This window comes from Eschscholzia californica, unplaced genomic scaffold (genome assembly GCF_041429995.1).
Source record: "Eschscholzia californica isolate CP2 unplaced genomic scaffold, dmEscCali1.0.p SCAF_6, whole genome shotgun sequence".
Classification (NCBI taxonomy): Eukaryota; Viridiplantae; Streptophyta; class Magnoliopsida; order Ranunculales; family Papaveraceae; genus Eschscholzia; species Eschscholzia californica.
In genome coordinates this window covers 14,540,374-14,564,511 of record NW_028238483.1, presented here as the reverse complement: position 1 = coordinate 14,564,511, position 24,138 = coordinate 14,540,374, and the positions used below count along the sequence as shown (strand labels likewise).

Below are 24,138 nucleotides of genomic sequence, written 5' to 3'. Positions count from 1 at the left end.
CACATCTACTTATAGAACCATTACCAACATCGCCGTACCAAATCAACATGAAAGAAAGAAAGAAATAAATAAGAAGAAGGTTGAAGCTTTTGCTCTCTCACTTCATCTTCTTTAAGAATCACTATCTTTTAGTTCTTTTATTTTCTAATTCTGATTTTTTAATGAAACTCCACATTAGATATAATAAAAATGTAAAGTATTCTGATATAAAAAAAAGTTATGAAACATGTGGACTACATTTTTAAAAACTCGTTTCGAACCTCGAAAATCTCATAAACGACCATGATAAAGACATATCACAAAAAAATCAGTCAACTTTTTCACTCAGAGAGAGAAGGGGAAAGAGAGAGAGATCAAAGAAAAAGGTGATTTAGGAATCAAAAGGAGATATGTATCATGGAGGGACATAATGGAATCTACAATTGCAAACACATCAATTTGTCAGGTACGAGGATATATTCTAACATTTTGATGAATACATGTGAACATTTGTTTAATTGTGAATAAAGGTTTCAGTGGGGTTTAAAGTTTAATTTGCCACTCACATTTGTGATTGTCCTCTCACAATCTTTCTATGTGCTTTTTCTATGTGTCTTTTTAGGATTTTATTGTGTATTTTATTGTGTATTTATTGAAGATACACACATTGTGTAACTAATGTAGGGCTACTTTATTTCTACACTTGAATCTAATTTATCATTATTCCAATTCATCGTGAAATAAAATAGCCATAGAACCAAGTTAGGTATTTACTTTCAACTTCTTTTGAAAACTTGTGTACAATTTCTACACCATCATCTTTTTCCATTGTCATTGTCTTCTCTCAATTATTGTTGGAAATAGAAAAATTGAGAGAGGAGGTGGCAAAGAGACGGGGAGAAAATGAGCGAGATTTTTAAGATTTAGGGTTATATTGTTGTTTATATACCGTATTTTAACTCCACAACTAAAACATATTTCAGTTTGTTTCGTTGGACTAAAACTACATCAATTAAGTTGTCTCTATAAAAATAAATGTCCCTAATTCATAAGATTAACATCCAGACTAGACACACGTAGTGAGAACCATAAATTTATTTTCTCTATAATATACTGTACCTAGATTCCTCGAGTATAGGTTGTATTGATGTGACATAAAAATGTCACATTTGAGTCCTTTAACTTAGACGAATTAGTCTGTTTCGAGACGTTATTCTAATAGGTTGATCGATTTTTCTTGATTAGGTATTTCCTATGGAGTTGAACGAGAAAAACGGGTAAAGATAGATGAAACACTCACCAAGGGTATTTTATTCATTTGCACCTAAGAGGGTCAAAGTATATTTTAAGAAAGTCTATGAAGTCTTGGGAGCGTGATGACCACTTTAGTGAGGACTAGAGAGGCAAAGGATATAAAATGAGCAAGTTAAGAGACAAGGGTAAAATAGCCATTTTGCAACCTTGGGTCAAGCTAGAGAGTCTATGGGTCAAGCTAAAGCTAATTGGAGTGAAAGAAGAAGTCAAAATAGCTTGAAGAAATCAAAATGAGTAGCTAACTACTAAGGAAGGACAAAATTGTCGTTTGTTAAAAATATAAATAAAATACCCTAACTTGGTGTGTACACTTCATCTTCTAGCTTGGAAAAGGGGATAGAGAGGGAAGGAGAGAAAAAATTAGAATTTTGAGCTTAAAAGAACAAGAGAGAGAGAAGGAAGAACTTGGTCGGACCGAAGAACCTTTAGCCTACCAACACCTCAATTGGTCCGGCCAAGCAATGGCCAACGAGCTTAGAAGAAGGGGCAGTAGCTTGTGGTCACTCGGGCATTTCTTCGAACACGTATGGTGCATTGGAAGCTCAGCCATAAGCTTTTTGAGCACGACAAGGCATAGGCCAAACCTAGTGAAGGCCGAGCTTGGCACGGGATGGAGCACGCATATCACGTGATTCCCTCGAGCATTTCATCAAACACCTTCTGTGCGAAGGAAGTGCGGCCAGAAGCATGCTTGAGGCTGGGACGGAGCGCATCTGGAGGCTGGGACAGAGCGCATCTGGAGCACAAAATTCTATCGGACATCTCGTCAAATACCTTGTGGGCGTTGGGAGCACGGGCCAGGAGCGCATCCTAACTCGGGACAGAACGCGCTGACCCGTGCTAGAAGTGTTTTGGCAGGGCCAAATTGAATTTTTCTCACTTTTCTCGGGCCATTTGTGTTTTTCTTGCTTTTCCATCCTTCCTTGAGCATTCTTGGGTTATTTAGAGTTATCTTGATTAATTCTTGGGTCATTTTGGCTACAATAATTTTAATTTCTAGGGAGATAACGTACCAAATAAGAGGAACTCATGCTTTCATGCACATTTGTGATATATCTATGATTGAATCCTCTTATAAGTGATTGAATAGTATCTAATAATCCCTCTAGTTCTTAATTACTACATGTTTTCTTATTCTTACTAGTAGATACAAGTGAATCAAGTCAAGTACTATGCCATGACCATGAATTTAGACTCGATCTCACTTCCGAGTGAATGTTTATGTAAGAATGAATCCATGAGTGGCTAAGTCTCTTGTCTAAGGGTTTGTGATGAAGTCTTGATTACATAAAAGCATAATATTTACTTGGTTCAATTCTTTTTCGATGCAACACCCATGTTTTGGTTCATCGTTTAATTTTGTTTCATGCCTTATGTCAAGCATATGTCATAGTTACTTATTAATCGATCTGTCCGAGTTAAGACTCTATATTACTAGCATATGATGACCCTTTGACTAATAACGACCATTAGGTATATCCAACACTTAGAGCATCTAACCTTGAGTCGAGTGGGCTAGAAATCTAGAATAAAACTCAAGCAAGCATATGTCTACGTGTTTCAAGATATTCACGAAACCCTTGACCTCTCCCACATTTCGAAGTAAACCCTAGCCTCTCAACCACTAGTAAATAGGTTCAAGTTTAGTTATCTTTGTTTCCTAACCAAAATACCACTTTGCCCTTCCTTAGTAGTTATAGCCACTCCTTTGTCTAGCTTGACTTCTTCAAGTTATTTTGACTTATTCAATGACTCCATTTAACTCTAACTTGACTAATGGGCTCTCTAGCTTGACCAAAGGGTGATAAATGACAATTTTGCCCTTGTCTCCTAACTTGCTCATTTCTTATGTTTTTCATCTCTAGTCTTCACCAAAGTGATAATCATATTTCTTAAACTTCATAGACTTTCTCAAATTATATTTTGACCCTCTTAGGTGCAAATGACCATAATACCCTTGGTGAGTCTTTATCTCCTTACTTGCTCCCTTTTGTGCCTAGACTTTAAGGACTCTTCTTAGATTCAATTAAGTGCTCTTGACTCTTCTACGGCATCCTCAGCTCATTTCCTTGTATAGTTCTTTTATGGTACATTGTGATGAATATAAACATAACTTATTAGAATTGAAGCATAAAATGGACTAATTCATCTAAGTTAAGTGACCTAAATGTGATGTTTTCACATCACATCATGTACCTTGTCACGTTTATACCTATAGGAATTTGTGTTATATTCAGTTCTTATTCTACCAATATTCGTGGTGCCGTAAACTTCTCCTATATGCCCCAACCTAAATGTACTTTTATACATACCATGATAATAGATTAAAAAGGTCTACTTCGACAAAAAGAAAATTAAAAAGGCATACCACCATTTGGCTTAGTCAATGGACACCCATTCCACATACTGGAGATACCTAGTTCGATTCACATGAAACACAAAATCTTTGATTTATTGAACTTTGGTAGAAAATAAGTAGATTCAGTAATATGATGGCCTTAAGGATTTGTATATGGCCTTTAGGGTCCAAAGTGTCTTTGAAATGGTAGTTATTGAGTTTATCCAAATTCATGATGTATCCATGTCATGGAATGTTGTAGTGACTCTTGAGTCCATATAAGAAAAAGATAATAGATTAAAAGGCAATCATATAACTAATCTCAGACTTAAAAAAAAAAAGATTTTGTATGGTTTTTTTTTGTATGGTTGATATTATGCTGCTTTGGGTGTTTTGAGTTACCCCTATACTGAAATGAGTAATTGAAAATAGTATCATCTTTTTTAATTAGTAATGGGATTTACATGTTCCAACAGTCGTGAATAACTTATAATTTTTCATTAGGACCATATACCATTTTTAATGTTAAATTAAACTTATCTCTTTCTTCTTCTCATCATCTTCAAATCATTTTCGATCTTCACATTCTTCTTCAACTTATTATATACCTTCTAATCTTTTTCGATCTTATTATTTTTTTTCTCTCATCCTACAAAAATATAGATTTTTGTTTAAATTTGTATAACAATTTCCACCCTATTTTATAAAATTCATAGCAATTATCATGGTGATTTGGTGCTCATGTGAACTAGGGGCGCCAATGAGTATCCATTTACCCAGAATTGCACCGAAACTCAGGACTGTTTATGTCGGTTCTAGATTCTCATTTTCATATCCGGTAAGAATTTAACATCCAACGGGTATTACCCGATTAGAACCGATAAGATTATAATACTTATTGTGTATATCAGACGGGTATCTGATATTCAAATTTAATACGTAATTAGTTGATTTTTCACAAATTTTAAAGTTCTAATTACTTGTTTTATGTTAATTATGTTCTAATCATGTCATATTGAGTTTCTCACCTAATATAACATTCTTAATTGATAATCAAACTATCTTTAATAACAAATTTTATAGCAACATAAAATATACAATAATAAGATTTTTCATAAATTGTAGTAACTCATCCATGTAGCTTTTATTTAACAGATTCTACCAAAAATATTTGAGTTTTCGAATGAAGTATAACTTTTCTAATTAGTGTTAAAATTAAATAAGAAGTTCTAAAAAGAACCGATAAGTTATATGGTAATGATAAGATTTCAGAATGAATTAGACAATATTTGTTAGGCACTACTACCCAACTCAGGCTACTCTAATAAGTGATAATTTGTTTCTCTTTTTACAAGTTTCACGATTTCAGCTATTTTTTGTATAATATTTAGATTTCAAATGTCATGCAGAAGTTTCTCATCAGGTTCAATATTCTTAACTGATTATAAAATAATGCTAAATAACAAATTTTGTAACAATTTTTGATATAGTAACAGAATTTACAGCCAGTTTTAATAGATCAATCATCTATCTCCTATTGTTTAGATTTTGTCGAACAATTAAATTTTTGAATTAAGTAGAACCTTCTTCATTAGTGGTAAAAGTTACAAGATGGCAAATCTTAAAAGATAACTAAGAGCCACCCTATATACTTTTTATAGGTTATGTAAGATGGGCTTATACATTTTATGTGTGCTCTATGCAAAATAGAGCAAGTACAAGGCCCATACCTAAATGTCCCATACAATCAAGGCCCATAAAGGAGTGGGCTTAAGAAAACTCAATCCAAGATAATCTATAAGCTTGGGAGGACACTTGTCTTGTGTCTACACCAAATGGCTTGTTGGTTGACACATAAGAGGACACTTGTCTTGTGTCTACACCAAATGGTTTGTTGTTTGACACATAAGAGGACACTTGTCTTGTGTCTAAACCTAATGGCTTGTTGTTTGACACATAAGAGGACACTTGTCTTGTGTCTACACCAAGTGGCTTCTTGTTTGGTGCATTAAGGGACACTTGCCACCCATGTAGCTTCTTATACAACCTCTATGATGGATTAGAGACTTGTATAAATAGAGATGGAGTTTAGAGAAAGAAAGCTAGGGGCTCTTGCTCTAGAAAGTCTAGTTCTTGTCCATCACTTAGAGAGCTAGAGAAGAGAAAGAGAAAAGAGTCTTCTTCATCTCTACTTACTTTACTCCATCTCATATAGAAGCAAGAAGGTTGAAAGAAGAGAAGAAAGTTGAAGATAAAGATTAAAGAAACCATCTACTACAATGGAGAAAGGTACATACATTTTTATCTTGATTTTCCTTTATTTCTACTCATGTAACTTGTAACAAGCATGAGATTCAAAGATCAAGGGATTAGTGTTTTAGTTGGTTGTTATGATGAAACCAACATGAAAGTGCTAACAGGTTATAGTTGTTAAGACTTATACCATAGGAGGGTATAACATGTGATATTTGGGCACAACATTTCTATTAGATGCATTACTTGAGATCAGTATGTGTTTAACTTAAAACATAAAGTCAACACATAAACAACAAATCGATTTTAATTTAACATAATTATATCATCAAAACCTGCTAGTAACCATAATCGTAATTATTAATAGGTAGAGTAGTAAGAAGAAACTGTAACTAATTCCATTCGTTCAACTTTTCAATTTAAAATGAATATTGTATAACTAAATTCTGACTCCTAGTGAATGCAGTATTTACCTTGATATCATTCAATCCATCGTGTAGTAGTAGTAGTATTGTTTCAAACACACCACTCAAATGTTTTTTTAGTAACACCATTCAAGTGTTACTAACAACAAATCAAAAATTCACATCATCAAAAGCAGATTTGGAACTCCATTCTTTTTTGTATTGCTAGTATTACTTTTTTTTTTTGATGAGAGGTATTGCTAGTATTACTTGATGTGTGTTGTAACTTTACTCCATCAACAACAAAAAAATAAACCAAAAAATTAATTCAATATAAATGGCATGCTATTATATTTTCTTGATGGAACAATCAATACTAAGTTGGTGTCAAAATCCTTTCAACAAAAAAAAATAATTGGTGTCAAAATTGTCAAAAAGAATTGAGTTTTTTTTTATGAGTAAAAAAAAAAATTTGAGTTGGATAGAAACTTAATTACGAGCCCACCTTTTAATATAAATTAGGTGTATGTCTCTTCCACTGTCGACTTGTTTGGTGCATAGAGTGCATAGGTGGATGTCTCTTTCACGGTTGTTTGGTGGGTGCATTGATATTTTGATAATAAATAAATTATGGTATGTAATTCTAGACGAGTGGCCATTTATGTAACTTTAGGAGGGGTAGTGGATCAAGACTTTTGTAGACTGAGGTATTCAAACTCAGACATTTGAGAATCTTAAAATGTTTAAGGCATTCAAATCTAGACATTTGATAATCCTGAAATGCCTGAGGCATTCAAATCTTGACATTTACAAATCCCCGGATGTCTGTGACATTCAATTATAGATAAAATGTCTGCGGACTTCGGTAGATTTCATAGTTTGGTGGATTTTGTGAAGGATTTGGGACAAATTTGGAGCCCAAAATGTCTTTACAAAAACAAGAGACATTTGGAGTCCACGTGTGACTAAACAACAATAATAATATTAAAATAATAAATGACCACCAAATGTCTATCAATGTCCACAAATATTTACAGATATCTACTAAAGTCGAAATATATTTTTGAAATGTTCATACAAATATATCATTTCATGTGATTACACAATAATAATAATAATATTAACATAATAAATGTCTACCAAATGTCCATCAATGCCCACAAATATTCACAGATGTCTACGAATGTCGAAAAATTTATTTTTGAAATGTTCATACAAATATATTATTTTATGTAATTAAACAATAATAATAGTATTAACATAATAAATGTCTATTAATTGTCCATCAATGTCCACAAATATTCATAGATGTCTAAGAAAGTCGAAAAATATATTTTTGAAATGTTCATACAAATATATTATTTCATGTGATTAAACAATAATAATAATATTAAAATAATAAAAGTCTACCAAATGTCCATCAATGTCCACAAATATTCTTAGATGTCTACGAAAGTCGAAAAATATAATTTTAAAATGTTCATACAAATATATTATTTCATGTGATTAAACAATAATAATAATATTAAAATAATAAATCTCTACTAAATGTCCATCAATGTCCAAAAATATTCACAGATGTCTACGAAAGTCGAAAAATTTATTTTTGAAATGTTCATACAAATATATTATTTTCACGCGATTAAACAATAATAATATTAAAATAATAAATGTCTACCAAATGTCCATCAATGTCTGTAGATATTCACAAATGTCTTCGAAAGTCGAAAAATATATTTTTGATTAGTACAAATATAATATGCATTACACATTTTGTCAATGGATTCAAGATATTGAAATGTTCCCATGACATTTGTTGTCTTAAATATCTATAAAGACATTTTGTCTACAAACTCAATGTCTTGAAAATGTCTATGAAGACATTTTGTTTATAAATGTCTACGGGACATTTTGTCTATAAATGTCTACGGGACATTTTGTCTATAAATGACTGTGAAAGTCCCAATCCACTATCCCCTCTTAGTGGTGTGGGATGTATTTAAAGGTCGTTGGTTTGGGACACCCAAAGAATGTTGGGGAAGGGAGTTTTTATATGAATCCAATTTGACCTAATTAGGTTTGAAGGCAACCAAACTTTAAGATCCAAAAATTAATATATTTATTTTTACTCGTCGCCAACCTCTTCCCTTCATCTTCATTACCATCTCCTACCACCATTATTTATTCTTTATTTCTTCTCTTTCTCTCTCACTTTATATCTCTATTACTTTTTCTTTTTTCTCTGATCAGCCGAATCATTTTGTTTTTAACCCGAACAAAAGAGTTCTCTTTCATCTCAAATTCAAACGAATTTCTTTTATATGAGATTTGTTAAGTTTGTGGACATACAACTCAAAACCAATTGGCAATGAGCGGAGAAGACCTAGACTTTATATTCTTGGTTGCTAGATACCCATTCTCCTATGTGGGACTATTCTGACACGCCCCCCCCCCCCCCCCCCACGTGTGACATTTTTTTAGCCTAACACGTGTATTTCTCTTGGGTGACGTGGAGTCCGTGTGGCTTTTAAACCTATCACGTGTGGGCCTAGCTCTGATACCATGTTAAGTTTGTGGACATTCAACTCAAAACCAATTGGCAATGAGTGGAGAGGACCTAGACCTTATATTCTTGGTTGCTAGATACCCATTCTCCCACGTGGGACTATTCTCACAAGAATGTCACTGGAAGAAACCTATTGGTATAAGGTTTTTATATAAATATTTCTTCGTCCAAAAATCCTAAACGAAAGTGGTGGGGATGATGAAGTAAGATTGTGGGACAATGAGAAGGGAAGAGAGAGAGGAGGGGAGAGCTGAGAGATGATGGTAGTGGTTTTTATATAAATATCTCTCGTCATGTCGTCTTTGATGAATCAATTTTTCCCTTCAAAGTCTCCACTATATCCTCTTGTTCTGAGGATTTGGTAACTTTCCTTGATCCTTCTTCTTCTAGTTCATCTAGGTCTTCCTCCTCGACCCCTCATTCTTCTCCAATACCATCGACTGACTCACACTCACCTCGTGTAAACTGTTTAACTGACTCATTTTCTTAGCCTTTGCGTCAACTCACTGTCTGTCCCAACCTCAGCCTTCCCGCTTACCTCGGATCGTTCGGGATCCCCTCTCTCTTGTCTTGATTTCCTCTGATGCACCTGTATCTGAAGGATCCACTCTCCCTGCTTCATTACCCTCTTCTCCATCATCCCCCGTCAGTATTTCATCTATGGATAGTCCTCGTACTGTTCCGTCACCGCAGTTTGGCTCAGTTTCTTCATCATCAGTGGACTCACCGCCATCTTTCGGCCCTCAAGGCTTTCGTCCTTTGGTAGAGATTATGGCGGCTACGTTACCCATTGAGACACCTTCTTCCTCCCTGCCAAGGTATCCGCTTCCCCCTCGAGACCCTAATATTTTTGGATTATCTGCCTCAGCTTTTTTTTGCAGCTCTTTCTGTTATTAAGGAACCTCATAGTTACAAGACTGCTTCTGGATCTCCTCATTGGCGTAATGCTATGAATGAGGAAATGGCTGCCTTAATAAACAAAATACATGGTCTCTTGTCCCACGGCATCCTTCCATGAATGTCGTTGGCTCCAAATGGGTTTTTCGTACTAAGTTGAAATCAGATGGCAGGAGCCAATCGTTATAAGGCTAGATTGGTTGCTCAAGGCTTCAATCAACAACCTGTATTGGATTTTGATGAGACTTTTAGTCCCATTGTGAAGCCTACTACAATTTGGATTTTATTATCTATGGCAGTGGAAGGTAATTGGGATATGTTACATTTAGATGTCAAAAATGCATTCTGAATGGAGATCTTCAGGAGGAGGTTTTTATGGCTCAGCCACCAGGTTTTGAACATCCTTCTAAATCTGATTATGTGTGTCGTCTGAATAAGGCGCTTTATTGTCTCAAACAGGCTCCCCGTTCATGGTATGAGCGGTTTAGCACCTTTCTTCTTACTATTGGCTTTGTGGTAAGCAAATCAGACAGTTCTCCATTTATTTTTTCAACATCTTCTGGTAATATTTTTCTTCTATTATATGTGGATGATATTATCCTAACTGGTGCGAATTCAAAAGTTATTACTTCTATGGTTGATAAGTTAAGTATGGAGTTTGAGATGAAGAATTTAGGGGTCTTCATTATTTTCTTAGGATTGAGGCCACACGTACTATTAAGGGTCTTATACTGACTCAGTCCAAGTATGCCTCTGATATACTCTCTACTCTTAATTTAGAAGGGGTTAAGCCTTCATCGACTCCTATGGTCGTTGGTCATCATCTCTCAAGTGAGGGAGTTTTGTTATCTGATCCTACTATTTATCGCAAGATTGTTGGCTCTCTTCAGTACCTCACTCTGACTAGACCAGATTTGGCTTACTCTATTAATGTTGCGTGCCAGTTTATGCACGCTCTAACTGTTGATCGCTTTCAAGCTGTCAAACGCATTCTTCGCTATGTCAAAGGCACACTTCATCTGGGCTTACATATTAATCGGGACTCTGCCTGTGATAAGCTATTTGCTTATGCTGATTCTAATTGGGTTGGATGCCCTGACACTCGCCACTCTACCACAGGTTTCTCTATATTTTTGGGTTCAAATTTAATTACATGGAGTGCCAGAAAGCAACCAACAGTGTCTCGATCCAGTTTTGAGGAAGATTACCGTGCCTTAGCTACTTTTGTAGTTGATCTCACATGGATTAGTTTTATTCTTCAAGAACTTGGAGTAAATTTGTCTCAACCAGCCTTAATTTATTGTGATAATAAGAGTGCAATTTCAATGACTTCGAATCCAGTGTTTCATGGGCGCACAAAGCACATTGAGTTAGATTATCACTTTGTGCGTGAGAAGGTGGTTGCTGGCTCCCTACATGTCAAGTTCATTCCATCTAACTCTCAACTTGCAAATATTTTCACTAAAAGTTTGTCCCGACTGCGATTTCTTTAATTGTGTCCCAAATTGAACCTTCGACTTCACCCAACGTTCAATTTGCAGGAGGATATTAAGAAGAAAGATCCCACCGATCTTACAAGATCGGTGGATTCATTAAAATTGGAAAGAGAATCAACTCTTTCCAATGATTCCCAATATGGCTAGAATTCTTTAGTTAAGTTTCTTTTTTGTTTGTACACATTTATGTAAAGTTTCTTAAGTATTGTATATCATTTCAACTATAAATACAGATAAAGGTTCTCGGTTTTCTATCACCGAAACCATTCAGTCATCTTTGTTATGGTATCAGAGCTATTAAACACTCCAAGAAGTTATTAGTTTGACATCTTGGAATCAGCTAATGTTTCTTTTATCATGCCCAGATGTCTGACCCAGTCACCTTTTTTCAGAACCAAAGTGGTCATTATGGCATTCTAAATCAGCTAGACTGTCTAAAGTAAGTACCTGTGTTTCAGCCCGTCTTCTTTAACTTCGATCTATTATTTTAGACTGGAATTTTAGGGTCTCAGAACACTGATATTACCTGCTATCGTCAACATGTCCGTGACCTATATTACTATACCAGAAACTGTCTCAACTTCACCGATCCTTAAATCTTTAACTCTTTGTAGTTAATTGTGTGATTTGACTCTTTCTCAGGATCTTGTTTCAGCAATTCGCAACCTCCTAACTTGGAAGAATGGACTAGGAGAGTAGAGACCGACGATAACCTCACAAATTCTGTTAGTAGGATTACAATGAAAACACTCCTCTTTTGAAGTATTTCTCTTCTAGCACAACTCACATCAATCACTCCTAATGAATGCAGGTCAGGATAGCACTGGTTGGGACGTATACTGGTCTCACAGATTCATATTTGTCTATTGTGAAGGTAAGATAACGGCTTCCTCTTTCCCTCTTCCACAACCTCCCTTCACTCTCTAGGCATGTACACACTTATTTCCTTCTGGCAATTTCGCTGGCTATGTATGAGGGATGTTTGGCTGGTAAGTCCTGCTAGTATATGCTGCACATACTTCGGCAAAGGAAAAGATAATTTATTGTTCGATAACTTTGGTTAGCATCTAAACTTTTAAGAAAACTATCTTCTTATAGAGAGTGTGATGTGTTATCTCACATCCTTTCCATCTTACAAGTTCGCATACCTTTGTCTCATACTGCTGCATGGGAGACTTTAAGGGTAAGTTTAGTTGCAACATTTTAAATTGTTCTTATCTATCGTCTCAAAAGGCACGCATGTAACCACCCTACAACATAAGCTGACTTTGTAGTTGTAAAACATGAGCTGTTGAGGCAGCAGAGAGTGATTCTTCAAGAGAGAGCCAAAGTTCTCTTGCTGAGTTTACCCCTACAACATAAGGGATAACATCATCAGACAATGTTGAGTTGATCCATATAAGAAGAGTTTGATCTTCATCAAGCCATTCGAGATATTCAGTGTTGACAGAACCATTTTTCTGATGTTCTTCATCAATATACTGGGGAGGGCACTCTCTTGTACCATCTATTATTGTGAAAAGGTTAAACCTTTGAATGATGAAAACACTCGAGTATAACCGAGTGGAGGTGAAGGAGATGATTGTTTCGGTTGATAACCGAGAGAGAGGTAGGACGAATGTAGGTTTCGGCTATAACCGAGAGGATAGGTTGACGACTCTCGGGTGAAGTCGAGAGTGATGTTATTGATACTCGGGTATAACCGAGAGAGAGATGAGTGGAGCTCTCGGTTATATCCGAGGATTGTTGATGACGATCTCGGTTGAATCCGAGAGATGGAGGATCGGTGAGCTTGTTGGTTGTGTGTGAGAGAGTGAGATAGGTAAATACCTTGTTTATTAACACTACAACTTGATTGATTACATTGTCTATGGAGATACATATTTATAGGTTTACAACTTAGGAGTCTTGTAAAATCGAAAAACTAAAACTCTATCCTTATCTAGTGTAATCCTAATAGAATTAGGACTAGTAATGGAGACCGACCCACTCGGTTTGGACCGAGTGGAATTGACTCTCTAACACTCCCCCTCAAGTTAGAGCGGGAATGGAAGTAACGCCTAACTTGCCAATAATGTTCTTGAACGGTTCTGCCCCGAGTGGTTTTGTGAAGATATCTGCTAGTTGAGAGTCCGAACTTGTAAAGCGCGTGGCAATGACGTTATCTTTGATCTTCTCACGAACGATGTGGCAATCTATCTCAATGTGTTTGGTACGTTCGTGAAATACGGGATTATCAGCAATGTGGAGAGCGGCTTTGTTGTCGCAGTAAACTGTCATCGGATCTGAGTGATCGATTCCAAAATCAAGCAATAAATACTTGAGCCATTGTAATTCGCATGTGAGGATGGCTAAAGCTCGATATTCTGCTTTGGCTGAAGATTTGGCAACGGTGGGTTGTTTCTTTGACTTCCATGAAAGTGGGCTAGATCCCAACATTGTAAAATATCCAGTAGTTGATCTACGGGTGGAAGGACAACCAGCCCAGTCTGAATCACAGTAACCTGTAATATGAAAAGAGCTGTTTGCTAATAAAAATACTCCTTTATCAAGGGTACCTTTCAAGTATCGTAGTACGCGATGAGCGGCGTCCAGGTGTACTTGACTAGGTGTTTGCATGAATTGACTAAGGTTATTCACAGCAAAAGTGATATCTGGCCGTGTAACCGTTAAGTAGAGAAGTCGGCCAATTAGGCGACGGTAAACTGACGGATCCGCCAATGGTGTACCGTCAGTGGGAGAGAGGCGGAGTTTTTGTTCCATAGGAAACTCCGAAGGACGTGCAGCGGTCAGTCCAGAATCTTTTAAAATATCAAGTGCATATTTTCTTTGACATAGAAAAATGCCTTGTGAAGAACGAGAAACTTCAATACCAAGAAAGTACTGGAGACGTCCTAAATCCTTTAGTGAGAAAGCATTATTTAGGAATGATTTTAACTTGGAAATAGCATGATCATTATTTCCTGTGATAATGATATCATCCACATAGACTAGAACATAAATCTGAGTGGAGTGGGAACGAAAGGTAAAAAGCGAATAATCACTCTTAGATTGAGAGAAACCACGTTCAATTAGAACGGAGGAAAATTTGGAAAACCACTGACGGGAGGCCTGTTTGAGACCATAAAGAGATTTATGAAGGCGGCATACTGTAGACTCCCCCTTAGATGAAAATCCAGGGGGAAGTTTCATGTAAACCTCCTCATGTAGGTCGCCTTGGAGGAAGGCATTATTAACATCCAACTGGTGGAGAGACCAGCCTTTAATGGCGGCGAGAGAAAGGAGAACTCGAACGGTTACTAATTTAGCAACCGGAGCAAAAGTATCATTGTAATCCAATCCCTCTATTTGAGTATAGCCTTTAGCCACTAAGCGAGCTTTATAGCGTTCTATGGAGCCATCGGGCTTGAATTTTATTTTATACACCCATTTACAACCGATAGGCTTCTTGCCGGGTGGTAAGTTAGTAAGAGTCCATGTTTTGTTTTCTTCCAAGGCCGAAATTTCCTTGGCCATTGCATCCTTCCAATGAGAAGATTTCATTGCTTGGGTGAAGGAAGTAGGCTCGGTCGAGGACAAGACCGAGGAAAGAAATTTTTGATGAGAAGTGGAAAAAGAATTGATTGAAAAGTAGTTTTCAAGTGGGTACTTGACGGGAGTGGTGTTGGAGCAAACATAGTCTTTGAGGTGACTAGGTGGATGGCGAGACCGAACCGGTCTGCCGGAATCAACGACGGGAGAGTCGGAAGCGGGAACGTTGGTCGCATTTGGTGGCAGTGAAGAGACCGAGCTGGGATTGATGACAGGAGGTTCTGTCGGCACCCCTGAACTGGGGAGTCCGTCAGGATTTTCTGTCGGCACCCCCGAAGGGGAATTAACAGTTTCTGTCGGCACCCCCGAAGGCGGGTCAGCAGGGGTGTCTGGAGGCACCTCTGAAACAGAATCAGAAGCCGGGACGACAGGAACAGTGGGTTCTTCGGTGAACCTGCTGTTGTCGGACAGTGAGGTGGGAGGAGACTTGTTAATCACCGGGAAATTAAAGGTACCGTCATCATCGATAGAGAGGGACGTGGACGGAATGGCGAGAGGAGGTTGTGCCGGAGGCGGAGAGGCCATCGGAAAGCGGTTCTCGAAGAAAGACACATCTCGTGAGATAAAGATACGTTGAGTAGAGATATCGTAGATACGGTAACCTTTCTGTCCATTTGGATAACCAAGAAAGATGCCGGCGGAAGACCGGGCGTCCATCTTGGTTTTTACCAAAGGGATACGGGCATAGCAAAGGCATCCGAATACACGTAAGTGTGAAAGATTCGGAGGAGCACCCATGAGGACTTCATGAGGAGATTTCCCATCAAGAATTGGTGTGGGTAATTTATTTATTAGGTAGACGGCAGTTAAAACACATTCTCCCCAAAAAGAAAGAGGGAGGTGAGCTTGTAGTCGTAAAGATCTAGCGACTTCAAGAATGTGGCGATATTTTCGCTCAACAACACCGTTTTGTTGAGGTGTATAAGTGCAACTACGTTGATGGGTGATTCCTTTTTCAAGAAACCAACTTTGGAGGGAATGATTCATGAACTCAGAACCATTGTCCGATCTAATTGTTTTTATTACACAATTAAATTGTGTATGAACGTAATTAGAAAAATTTCTAATTTGCATGGTGGAGTCCGATTTAGAACTTAGAAGGAATATCCAAGTACAACGAGAAAAATCGTCAACAAGGGTCAAAAAATAACGACACCCGGAGGTGGAGGGAACCGGAAAGGGACCCCATATATCGGCATGAACTAACTCAAATATATGAGTGGAAGAAGTAGTGCTAGAAGGAAAAGGCAATCGACATTGCTTAGAAAGCGGACATATATCGCATGGCACTTTATTTGATAAGAATTTAAAATTCATACATGGAAGTCTAGAATTAAAAAATTGAAAACGAGAAAAAGATGGATGGCCTAAACGGCAATGCCATAAAGAAAAAGACTCATGACTAGGTTTATCTTGAAATAAATTTGAAACGGAAAAAATTTGACGCTCCGTGCGAAGGAAGTAAAGATCATCATGGAGATTACCATGCCCAATCTCCATCTTCGTTGTTCGGTCTTGAAAAAGACATAAGTCATCGTCAAATAAGACGGTACAACGAAGAGATTTAGAAATTTGAGATATAGATATGAGATTAAATTGAAAAGATGGAGTATGAAGCACATCTTGTAAATAAAATCTATTGGAAAAATAGACCGAACCAATATGGTGAACCTTAACTCTTGATCCATCGGGTAATCTAACAAATAAATCCGGAGGAGCAAGAGAATATGAAGAAAAACGTGATAAAGCCGAACATATGTGTTTAGCGGCACCGGAATCAATAACCCAAGGAGGATGAAAAGAAGAATAATACTTACCTGTAAGATTGACGTGATGGTCTTTAGTGGTACCATGAGAAGATGTGGGCTGCTTGTTTTGTTCCAATAAGGCAATTATAGATTGATATTGCTCCGATGTGAGAGTAGTTGCTGAAGGCACCCCCGATCCGGATTGATTTGTGACCGAGTTGGTGGCCGGTTCTTGCCGAGAGCGTGGTCTTCCACGTTGACAGTAGTTTGGTGGATAACCATGGAGTTTAAAGCATGTAGAAACATCATGGCCATGGAGTTTACAATGATCACAAAACGGTCGTTGTCGCTTGGATCGTTGTTTATCGGAACCATAGGACCGATTTTGATTGTATTCATTGGACCCAACGGCTAGGGTAGCAGCATTGTTATCTATATTCATGGGAGAATCCGAGTGGTGAACCTCAAACGGTCCACTATTAGTGGTAGCATGAACTTGAGAAGTTTCGGAAGCTTCATGAGTAGTCATGATTCAAGAGAAAAAAATTTGAAGGCTCTTATACCATGTGAAAAGGTTAAACCTTTGAATGATGAAAACACTCGAGTATAACCGAGTGGAGGTGAAGGAGATGATTGTTTCGGTTGATAACCGAGAGAGAGGTAGGATGAATGTAGGTTTCGGCTATAACCGAGAGGATAGGTTGACGACTCTCGGGTGAAGTCGAGAGTGATGTTATTGATACTCGGGTATAACCGAGAGAGAGATGAGTGGAGCTCTCGGTTATATCCGAGGATTGTTGATGACGATCTCGGTTGAATCCGAGAGATGGAGGATCGGTGAGCTTGTTGGTTGTGTGTGAGAGAGTGAGAGAGAAAGATAGGTAAATACCTTGTTTATTAACACTACAACTTGATTGATTACATTGTCTATGGAGATACATATTTATAGGTTTACAACTTAGGAGTCTTGTAAAATCGAAAAACTAAAACTCTATCCTTATCTAGTGTAATCCTAATAGAATTAGGACTAGTAATGGAGACCGACCCACTCGGTTTGGACCGAGTGGAATTGACTCTCTAACAATTATGCCCATTACTCTATATTTTTTAAAAATGGGCATAAAGAAAGACTTCCAACCTAAATAGTTATTTGCCTGGAGTTTAATAGGGATTGCATTTCCCATTGAGTTGATGTTGAGAGATGTGATTTTAGGAGCTTCCATTGAAATTGAGTGAGAGAAATAGGTGGTACTTAGTTTCTATTTTTGTTTTTGTTAGAAGAGAAGATGTAGAAGAGGAAATTTGTAGCAGTAGAATGAAGAAGAGAGAAGAAGAGGAAGAAATTTGTAGCAGTAGAATGAAGAAGATAGAAGAAGAAGAAGAGGGAATTTGGTAGCCCTAAATGAAGAGGAATGAGCCGCCAGGCTCTGATACCATAAAAGTTCTTCTCATTTCACACTGAAAACAAGGGAATTACATTTGGTTTTATAGTCAACCCTAATAGGTGACTTTAGATTAGTTATGATTAAACCATCTTAACTAACTTATGAATCTACTTTTATCTTAATAACTAATTAGGTGCATAAATATTACATCAATGTAACTGAGGTGTCATTTGTGCTATTATTTTAATAACCACCCTTCGCTAAGTCAACTCTAGTAGTTGATTAATTACATCCTATCACTCGATTGTTGTCGAAGACGGGTCCATGATGAGCTTGTTCCTCATCTCTTACATTCATTCAGAGACGGAGAATTGGTTCCTGAGACCACTAAAAAATCAATCTTGGTGATCGAAGTTACATTTTTCACTTTAGTGGCTGTGAGTCGTTAGCTATATTGACTTGTTTGTTTGTCTTGCGATTTTATGTGTTAACAGTAGTAATCTTAAAAGAACGTGTTAACAAAAAGAGTTAGACTAACATATACCAACTTGACCATCTTTTCCTTTGCTTATCTGAATTATATGCAGGGATCACGAACATACATGGGGAGTACAATGCAATTAGGATCACGAAGAACATTCTTTCAGACCACTGATTGTATTACTTCAAAGCTGTATGTGACATCTTATCTGGGAACACTTTTTATTCTGATCCATCTCTAACGAATAATTACATTCGATCAGTAATTTATTATAGATACCAAAATTCATCTTATGTGGATGAGCGCCATCGGGCATCGGTATGAGGTCAGTCTCAAATTTATCCTTGCGGCACACAACTTCCTACTTCCTTACTTCTTTTAATAAGTCTATGCCAAGGAATGAAATTTCAGTTTTCATGGAAATGGAAATATTTCAGTCATTTCGATAGAAATTTTTCAAAATTTATTTCCTTGACAAGGCATTGTTAAGGTAAACTTTGTTAAATTTCGGTTTCGATGGAAATTTCGATAGACATGGAAATGGGAATATTTCGGTCATTTCAACCAAAATATTTCAAAATTTAATACCTTGGTCTATGGGCACTATTTATCTACGTTAATGTTCACTAACTAAAACAATATGGTGTAGGTCAACCCAGAGTATATTGACAAGTTAGAAGCAGATGGCCTGAGTTTTGTAGGGAGGGATGAAACTGGAAATATAATGGAGGTAGATTACGGTCAATAAATACAAGTCCATTCAGTGTCAAAGTTCATAAAAAATATGAATTATATATTCTCTTCAGCAGATTTTAGACTTCCTTGTCATCCTTTCTATGGGGGAGCCCAATTTCATCCGGAGTTCAAATCACGCCCTGGTGCCTGGACGACCATCTGCTGTATTTCTAGGTACTATTTCTCGAAGCTTAAAGGCCTTCAAATTTTGTACTAGCTTAATTGGAATCTTTCAGTTAGATGTGCTCGATCCTCACGTTGATCTTAGAGTTAACTATCACGGTGGAGTGTATTATTGTAACATACACGACAGAATTTTAATTAGTTTTCTGAATTGGTATATAAGTTTTCCTTTTAACCATGAACACAGATCGCTATGCTTTGATCCGATTCGAGAGTTCATATACACATATTGATGGAAAATTCAATACTCATGCATATAAATAACAAAAACACAAGTAATGAAATTAAACACAATCTCTTTATTTTGATTACTCCCACTGTAATTAACATCCTCGACGAACATAAGTTTCTTGATTAAAAGAAGGGTTGTTTGAGCGATCAAACTGCTTCCAGTAAAGGTATTCCTAATCCCTTAGGTATCGTGGAATGACAAATAATCAAACACCATAAAGGCGAATGTGGAGTCAGGCAAAGATATTTGGGGTTCATTCCCTTAGGTATCGTGGAATGACAAACATTGTCTTGTCTGCTTCAATAATGACTCATGGCATTAGGAATACCTTTACTGGAAGCAGTTTGATCGCTCAAACAACCCTTCTTTTAATCAAGAAACTTATGTTCGTCGAGGATGTTAATTACAGTGGAAGTAATGAAATTAAACCAAGATCTCTATTTGATGAATTAAAGAGATGAGGAGGTTTTAGGTACTTACCCGAATCCATCGCTTGAAGATACTTGAAGATTTCCTTGTTAACCCTAAGATTTGGACAATATCTTCTAAACCTTGAGAATGGACGTGATTTTCCCAACTCCCATTTTTGAGAAATCAGAAACAACGTCCATTCTCAAGGTTTAGAAGATATTGTCCAAATCTTAGGGTTAACAAGGAAATCTTCAAGTATCTTCAAGCGATGGATTCGGGTAAGTACCTAAAACCTCCTCATCTCTTTAATTCATCAAATAGAGATCTTGGTTTAATTTCATTACTTGTGTTTTTGTTATTTATATGCATGAGTATTGAATTTTCCATCAAGTGGTATCAGAGCCACTATTTGTATGAATTTTGAGATGGTTTTATGTGTTCTGTTCACCATGTTTGTGATGTTTAAGATATTTCGTGAGAAACTGTTTTGCTTTTAGATTATCCCTAAATCTGTTTATTTCTGCAAATATTTGGGGGATTTAAAGAATATTAGTAACTACCTTTATTTTAAATTATAATGATCTTGTATGCTATCTTCTGTGATTCGGTTGGTTATGGAGGAATAATAGAGATCGTAGTTATTTCCCCCTATTCCTCTCCCCTAATCTCTCTGTTTGAATATTTGGGTAGTTGAGAGATATTTGGGTAGATGATATTCTTATAAATTCTCTGTTGGATTATCTTCTTCGGTTTCTGTTGGGAGAGATAAAATATAAGTAGTTATTATTTCCTTAATTTCCTCTCCCATCATTTATGCATTGAATGTTTTATTAGTTAACAGATATTTTTGGCAGATTACACCATAACCAATTTTAAGTTTTATTTCTCTGATTAGGTTATTTACAGAGAAAATATTGGTTAGTATAATTTTATTTTTTTTAAGATTCTGTCAACTATTTTGGGTTCAACTATTTCGGGTCAGAGAAATATTGATTAGATTTTAATTTCTCCATTCCATAATCTCTCTTATTCGGTTGTTTAGAGAGATAATTGGGTATCAATTAATTCCTCCTAACATGGTTTGTTCACTAAATCAAATTTGTTTAGAGAAATTTTGATACCATTACCATTGCTTTAGATACTGGAAGTATTAATCGTTATCATACATATATATCGGACAATAAATATAGTAGTTTCCAGTGTGGGCGCCCATAGCAATTACCGAGGATGCCTAGAGGAACAGGGGTGTATATAGCATTCACTGGGTGCCTATAGCACTGGTTGGGTGCCTATAGCATTCACAGGGTGCCTATAGTACTAGCGTGGTGCCTATAGCAATAGCGTGGTGTGTGGATTTATCCCACTGGTTGGGTGCCTATAGTAATTGTAGGGTGCCTATAGTTTTGGGGCGCCTGTAGCACTTGGTGTTAATCGTTTTGGGTGCCTTTAGTAGTTAGTTTGGGTGCTCATAACAGAAATTTTTGGATGCATACAACATCATATTTGGGCACTTGTAGACCTCTAATTACTCATTTTGGAATAATGTATGTATCTCACGTCAATGCACTTGTTTTATTTGTAATGCATGAATTGTGAGTGCCTTAATTGGGTGTTTGAAGGCACCACAACATGTTTCTACTACTAAATAATGCACATATGAATTTTTGGTTTATCGTTAATTATGGTAATTTGACGATGATTTCATGCATATGTGTACTTTGGATTATCAACCTTTAGTGGATATAATATCTATGTTGATATATGCTTAATAAGTAATAAGAAACATGATTAAGTGATTATATGTCAATAATCATTAAACATAAGGTTAGGCTATTGATTAATCTTGCACAAAATATTATGATTTTAATTTTTGTCAAGAACTTAGATGGTTATTGCATTAATTATGGGATTGAACTGACATGTCACCAAAGTGACCTCTGTCGGGTAAAATACCATAGTTGGTGTAGATAAACATGTCTCAGTCCATGTGAAGTGATCGGCCCAAAGGAAGGTTACTTTGACAGGTCTAAGGGAAGCCTTAAATTGCCTTATGACTAAGATATGTGATATATTTAGGTGTCATGCGAGTATTGTGTCGGTCCAAAGAAAGGCACAACACTTGGCAGATCTTGTATCAATATCAGAGAGTATCACTAGTAAGTTATTATCTCTGTCCAAAGACTAGGTAGTAATGTTACACTTGATATCTTGAAATGGGCCCACAAATTGCAATATTTGGTTAATTGCTAATTTTTATGCATGATTTTATTGAACTCTAATATGAGCATGTGTGTTTTATTGTCTTTTGTATTTAGTATCATCTATATCTGCCAACATAAACAACATTCCGGTGCTTAACGGCATTAACTTTAAGAAATGGAAGAAGCACGTGATGACTGTGCTTGGTTGCATGGATCTTGACATTGCTCTTAGGATGGATCGCCCAATGCCTCTGTCCAGCTTAAGTACTACTGAACAGAAGGTTGCTATGGAAAAATGGGAGAGATCTGATCGGATGAGCCTGATGATCATGCAAAACTCAATTCCAGACTCGATAAGCAGTGGACTGACTAAGGCGAGTGCTAAGGAGTTCCTCAAGCAACTCTCTGATCGCTTTTCGGCGAGTGGGAAAGTGGAGACAAGCACTGCATTATCTAAGCTTGTCACCATGCGGTATAACGGTAAGGGGAACATACGGGAGTACATTATGAATATGTCTAACCTGGTGACCAAACTCAGGGAACTAAGACTTGTATTGTCTGAAGACATACTTGTTCATTTGGTCCTCATATCTCTTCCTGTTCAGTATAACACACTTAAGATCTCCTATAATTCTCAAAAGGAGAAGTGGAGCTTGAATGACCTCATTGCACATTGTGTTCAGGAAGAAGATAAGATTAACCAGGAAAAGACAGAAAGTGCTCACCTAGCATCAACTTCAGGAGTAAAAAGGCTGGATAAGCAAAAGAAGGATAAAGGTATAGCAAACACAATAACTTCACAAGTCAAAGGCAAAAGAAATTTGGATTCAAGGCATTCCTGTTTCTTTTGCAAAAGGACTGGTATCGTGAAGAAAATGTGTTATGAATACGCCGTTTGGCGTGCTAAGAAAGGTTTGCCTCCACTATTGAAAGCCGATTGATGGCGAAAGATACATCTTTGTGGGCTGTAGAACAACCTTGCAGTGGAAGCAATCGGTGTTTGTTTTATTTGTTGTTTAATTATGTACTGATTATTATTTGAATTTGGAAGAAACTTTTCATGTACCGTCATTCAGACGGAACTAATTTCTATTTCCTTTTGGACAAATTTGGTTTTAATTGTTCAATTGAAATAGATCATTTAGTGTTTCTCTAAATTCTAATATTGTGGATTATAGTACTTAAATTGATTAAAGATATATAATCAAACACCATAAAGGCGAATGTGGAGTCAGGCAAAGATATTTGGGGTTCATTCCCTTAGGTATCGTGGAATGACAAACATTGTCTTGTCTGCTTCAATAATGACTCATGGCATTAGGAATACCTTTACTGGAAGCAGTTTGATCGCTCAAACAACCCTTCTTTTAATCAAGAAACTTATGTTCGTCGAGGATGTTAATTACAGTGGGAGTAATCAAAATAAAGAGATTGTGTTTGAAGATGAGTATGCAAATATTCGTCTTAAAGTCACGACTGCCAATAACTAAATTTTTTTTGATACAATTATTGTTCAGCCTGTGAATTAAAGTATTTAATCAGATACAACCATGTTGGTTAATCCCACATTTAGTGAACAACCTTTTCTCGTACTAGTTAATAAAGAACCTCTAAAAGAAACAGAGGAATAGCTAGAGAGATTATGGTTGACATTAACGACCTTGAATCAAGGAAACACTTAGAAGATCCACTATGACTTTGTTGTCTATCTTAATGAGCACAATTATGACTTAAGGTTTGAAGTATTTAACTTCTCCTAGTGAAGTCAAAATGAGCTCAAAAATTTGATGACTGGATTGAGGTCATGAAAGGAGAGTTGAAGTCTATGGACGACATTAACATTAGGATCTTGTCGAGTTACCTCTAGGGTGAGATCAATTGGTAGTAAATGAATTTACGAAACCAAAAAGACTCAAAAGGTAAC

The 24,138-nt window shown here is 36.6% G+C and overlaps 1 protein-coding gene across 6 annotated transcripts; it reads left to right on the top strand.

Annotated features, from left to right (window-relative positions):
- The first annotated feature begins 5,301 nt into the window (after positions 1 to 5,301).
- Positions 5,302 to 23,363, top strand: LOC147531902 (uncharacterized). Of its 6 annotated transcripts, none has more exons than XM_086648565.1 (9): positions 5,302 to 5,920; positions 11,613 to 11,686; positions 11,890 to 11,972; positions 12,059 to 12,121; positions 18,559 to 18,644; positions 18,728 to 18,777; positions 19,102 to 19,182; positions 19,262 to 19,361; positions 22,329 to 23,363. In XM_086648565.1, the coding sequence occupies exons 6-9, from the start codon at positions 18,745 to 18,747 to the stop codon at positions 23,153 to 23,155; spliced, it is 1,041 nt and encodes a 346-aa protein (XP_086504691.1). In that variant the 5' UTR covers positions 5,302 to 5,920; positions 11,613 to 11,686; positions 11,890 to 11,972; positions 12,059 to 12,121; positions 18,559 to 18,644; positions 18,728 to 18,744; the 3' UTR covers positions 23,156 to 23,363. The 6 variants fall into 6 exon arrangements, 5 of the variants coding, with proteins under 5 accessions (XP_086504691.1, XP_086504686.1, XP_086504688.1 ...); XM_086648560.1 differs by having other exon boundaries at positions 18,715 to 18,777; positions 22,329 to 23,203; XR_015227782.1 differs by lacking the exon at positions 11,613 to 11,686 and having other exon boundaries at positions 22,329 to 23,203.
- Positions 23,364 to 24,138: the final 775 nt, after the last annotated feature.